The following is a 4,700-nucleotide window of genomic DNA, read 5'->3' as shown; positions in this document are numbered from 1 at the left end:
TCCAATTGAGACTTAATCCACAGAACTTTGGATTGGAGATGGTAGTGTCTTTGTCTTTGTAAAGATTGCCTCGTTCCTCCACTTCCAAACCCACCACAACGTCATTATTGAATATATTTTAAGGGCTTATTTGACCCTTATCCTTACTAATAATGAACCTTATGACAATGAATGGAACATGGTCAACGATTGCACCTCTCCGCACCCATCTCACAAATGTCCAAAAAACAACCATAAGATGACCAAACAAAACTAGGGCAGCATAAGCAGAAGAAGCCATGGGTGCAAAAGATAGCAAATGATTAACAAATAGATGTATGGCAGATGCTTATAAATAAACTGATTAGAGAACTATAACTCCTCATTCTACACTTAGATATATGCTCAAGTTTACTGTTTTACAACACACACACACACACACACTTATATATTGGCGATAATATTTACAAAGATGACAACCAAAAAAAAGCTCTGAAACCATCATGCTTAGAAAGAAGGGTCTGAATTGGAAGACCTGGGAAGCTTAGATCCATGCTCGGGTGCGAGATTTTCAGAAGCAGCCCGCTTCGGTCTCAGCTAAAAAAGAGAAAACAACAACGCGGAATCATAATGGTGAAGAATAATTCACAAAAGAACCATCAATTTGACTGTAACTATCCTAATTCAGGTGTAATTCGTGCTAACCTTCTCGTCAGCATGCTGGTACAAGTGTCTTACAAGTATATTTTTTGCTTCGGAACAAATAACTGGAAATGTGAAGCAAATAAATCAGACTTTTAAAGCTACAAATATCAAATAGTCTAAAGTAATGGATGAAAAATTTCCCAATGAGAACTCCAGACGGTGCATCATGGTAAATGACAAAGCTACAAGTATCAGACACTATCAAGTAATGAATGATAGAAAAAGGAGAGTTGAGATACAAATTTCTAATGCCACCTTCACAATCTGTGTATGTATTTTACACATTGAACAGACTTTAAAGCTACAAGTATCAGACTCTATCAAGTAATGACTATTCAAATCCCATAGTTGTATTTCAAAAAGTTGTCAACCAAATACTAATTATGATTTTGATTCCCATTCCTGGTGTGGAAACCCATGAAACAAACACACCCTAAATGTGTCTTCCACAGAGGAAAATACTGAAGTAGAATTACGTCACCTACTCCAACTGTACTTCACCAGGAAGAGAATGATATTATTTAGGAGTAATCAGAGGTTCACTTGATGAAGACCTAAGCAGAAGAGCATTCAATTTGAATATTAATATCCGCACTAAAAGTCCTGGTATGACATGAGAAGAATCCATGTCTACGAGTATATCCCCATCATTTTATCAGGTCACTACTGGTTGGTACACTTCAATACGGAGTATCATTTATCAGGTCACTTTGCATACATCTTCAAATGTTTTATAGTTGAAAGCATTTGTAAGAGACTAAGAGAGACACTCTAATTGATCCATACAAACTAAATATTTAAAAGAAAGATTCAGATGCAAAAAAATAAAAATAAAAAATAATTAAAAAAATAAAAATAAAAAAATAAAAAATAAAAACCCTATATAATCCACATAATGCATCATTTAATCAATAGAAAATAATAAAACATCAAAAGCCAAAACTTTCAATGCATGAATTAACAATGATGATTGATGATGAAGTTGAAGTTGAAGAAATTGGGGCAATGAAATTTAAATATTTAGTTCATTTTTTTTTTAATTCAAGTAACTTTAGATTTTGATGTGTAACTTTATCACTTCTTTGAATCTTTGTAAGCTACTTCATGCTATAGTTCTCTTTTTAATTGTCATTTTTTCGCTGATAATTGTCTTTTTCAGTTCCATACTTCCATATACATATTTGAAGCAAAGAATCCAGTAAAGTCATGATGTAATGCAAAAACATGGTCATCCAATCAGGATGGTCCAAAACTGTTCTTAAAAATGATTCATCTAATTGCATTAGACCCAGTTTTAAAGCTATTAACTGAAAATTTTGCGGTATGCTTAAATGACATCCACATCTATAGCAATAGCACCTACAAGAAGTGTTAGTTTCACTCCAAAACAACAAGTCATACATGGATCCAATCAAGTTCATCTTTATGATCGACCATATCTTGGTTTTGAGATTAGCATGGAAGGAATACATGTCAATCAATTGGGCTAAAATCTAAGATTGGGTCAAGGTCACTCAATTGGGCTATAATGCACCTGGGCCAAACCACACTAAAAGACTAAATCCAATCAATTAGTTAGTCTAACCCATGACCTTATAAACCCATATGTTCTCTCTTATTTTTTCAACGTAAGACTCTTACCACAATAAAGTTCATCTTTATGATGGACCATATCTTGGTTTTGAGATTAGCATGGAAGGAATACATGTCAACCTGTAGAAGACTGAAGCAATTCTGCCTAAGACAATAACAAAGGTTAGGATCTTTTACAAACTAGCATTGTGTTATAAGTGCGTTATCTGGAATTTCAAAACCATTGCAGCACCACTCCCTTGTTGTCTAATGAAAGGTATGCTCCAGTGGAGTAAATACCAAGAAAACAGCTTAGGTAGATAAAATTATGAAAAGTGAGATACTTATTAAAAGAGAAAAGGAACAACAAAGTGAGTAACAATTTCTAAGAGACTTTGGTCAATATGATTATGAACAGTGATATACCATAATAGAGTTCACTAAAACTAAATAACAGGAAATATAGCAATGTAGAGATATGGCTATTATAGATTAAATAAGTCATATGTCTGCAATACCTTGATTCGGTGGTGGGAGAGTTCGATCATGGGTAGGACGGTAAGTTACTGGTGTCATTCTCTAAACGCAATAAAAACAAAGCCAGTTTCAGAGTGACAAGTGAAATGAATAATCTTGCATTCATGCATTCAATTTCCAGATTTAAGTATAAGAGGAACAACAGCTAAGCAACATTTCATTGTATGTGGATTTATTACTTCAGCACTGAAGCCACATTCGTGGCAAAAACATTAGAATGATATAAGTCCAATGTCCTCCCAAGCCAACTAATACAACAAAACTTATGCAGAATAGAAAAGAAAGAGGAAGCATAATGGAGAGTGCATGTGGTGAACAACAACAGATGTGTGTTGACACTGAAGTACTGCCGAATAAGATCTCAAGATTTGCTTTCTATTCTAATCAGCGTCTAAATGGAGCTGACTTTTCATGTCCAAATTAAATCGTCCCTCTTCTCACTAGGTTCTGTGAGAACAACATAATTAATATAGTTGGCTAAGAAAACAAAGATTCAACGCATATATTAGCTGCCTATAGCATGATTGTAGTAAATCAAACATCAATAGTGCTACATGTCATATTGAAATAAATTGTGGCTTAAGCAAACTCGGTTGGCTACAGAATTCTTTTACTTATTAGATTGATCACATAATAACTAAACAATGCCAAGCAATCAAACGAGTAAAACTTGATTAGATTGATCACATAATAAAGAACCCTTAGCATCTTTAGGATATACCACTTTTTAGCAAGATCCAACAATGGGCATTATTTCCTCTATTTATCCCTTCAGATTTTTGCCTTACAACCATAGATGCATCAAGCTAATTATATGAGTATAGCCAGAAACCAAAAGGATTAAACTAGCTGACAATACTCCAAATGCACAACCACAATAAAGATTCCAACTTTTTTCTGCTCAACATTTTCTTCACCCATACAGAATTAAATTAACAGCAGAGAAAAGAATTGCAATCTACAAACTATCCAGAAACTAAATTGCACAATTTTATTGCAGAAACACAAAAGGGATCAATAGATTCAAGATTCAACCCAGAAAAAAGGGAGTAAAAACAGGGAAGCGCTTACGGAAGGGGAAGAGGGATCAGAAGGTCGGAGCTGGCTGAAATTGTGAGGGTCAAAAGACGGCCAGTCACCGAACACTGAACCCATGGATCGAGCAATGCTGAACCACGCCGATATGGATGGAAGAATCGAGAGAAGAATGGCGTTTCAGAATATGGCGCTCGCAAAGATAGGCCTCAGACGGCCTTATTGCTTTCCTGTGGGCTATGGGTGTTCGGCAAAAATTAGCCTTTACTTATTTATACTAATGAATTTAATACCTAAATTTTGTTCATTCACCATCAAACTTTCTTTTAACTAATCAACACGCTAAACATTTTATGAACCCAATTTGATTCTCTTGAAAATGATGTATTACGTTTTGTTTTCTAGGATACAAGTGAACCTCAAAACTTTTATATGAAGTTTCATTCTCATATTTATGATATAATTACTTGTTATGATGGAGTATTTTATACAAAATATCATTAATAACTTTGATTATTATTATACATCCTATATTCATAGCTAAGATATCTATAAATAGGTTTGATTGATACCAAATGCATAAATAATTAGTCAATATAATGATTAATGAGTAATAATTTCTCAAGTTAATACTATTATTAGGGTTATAGGAAATAGGAAATGACTCCTACCGAACAATTTTAATTGTGGTTCCCAAAAGGTTAATCCCAACCCGACAAAGCATCTAGGAAGATGCAAATCATGGTAAGTCAGTTGAACACAGATGTTAGACATTTGCTTACTGCGCACAAGGAGTCTCACTCACTTTGAGAGGTTACTCCCAAACTACCGTTGGTGAGACTTGATCCCGAGTCGTTGTTTCTAAACTTCAC

At 34.3% G+C, this 4,700-nt stretch overlaps 1 protein-coding gene across 1 annotated transcript; it reads right to left on the bottom strand.

The window, feature by feature from the left end:
- Positions 1–299: 299 nt before the first annotated feature.
- Positions 300–4,082, bottom strand: LOC116026783 (DET1- and DDB1-associated protein 1). The gene is made up of 4 exons (XM_031268172.1): positions 3,865–4,082; positions 2,775–2,835; positions 685–746; positions 300–576 (listed from the first exon to the last, which is right to left on the bottom strand). The coding sequence occupies exons 1-4, from the start codon at positions 3,946–3,948 to the stop codon at positions 487–489; spliced, it is 297 nt and encodes a 98-aa protein (XP_031124032.1). The 5' UTR covers positions 3,949–4,082; the 3' UTR covers positions 300–486.
- Positions 4,083–4,700: the final 618 nt, after the last annotated feature.

The sequence above is a fragment of the Ipomoea triloba genome, chromosome 8 (assembly GCF_003576645.1).
Source record: "Ipomoea triloba cultivar NCNSP0323 chromosome 8, ASM357664v1".
Lineage (NCBI taxonomy): Eukaryota > Viridiplantae > Streptophyta > Magnoliopsida > Solanales > Convolvulaceae > Ipomoea > Ipomoea triloba.
Note: the sequence above shows the minus strand (reverse complement) of the source record. Positions and strands in the feature narration are given on the sequence as shown.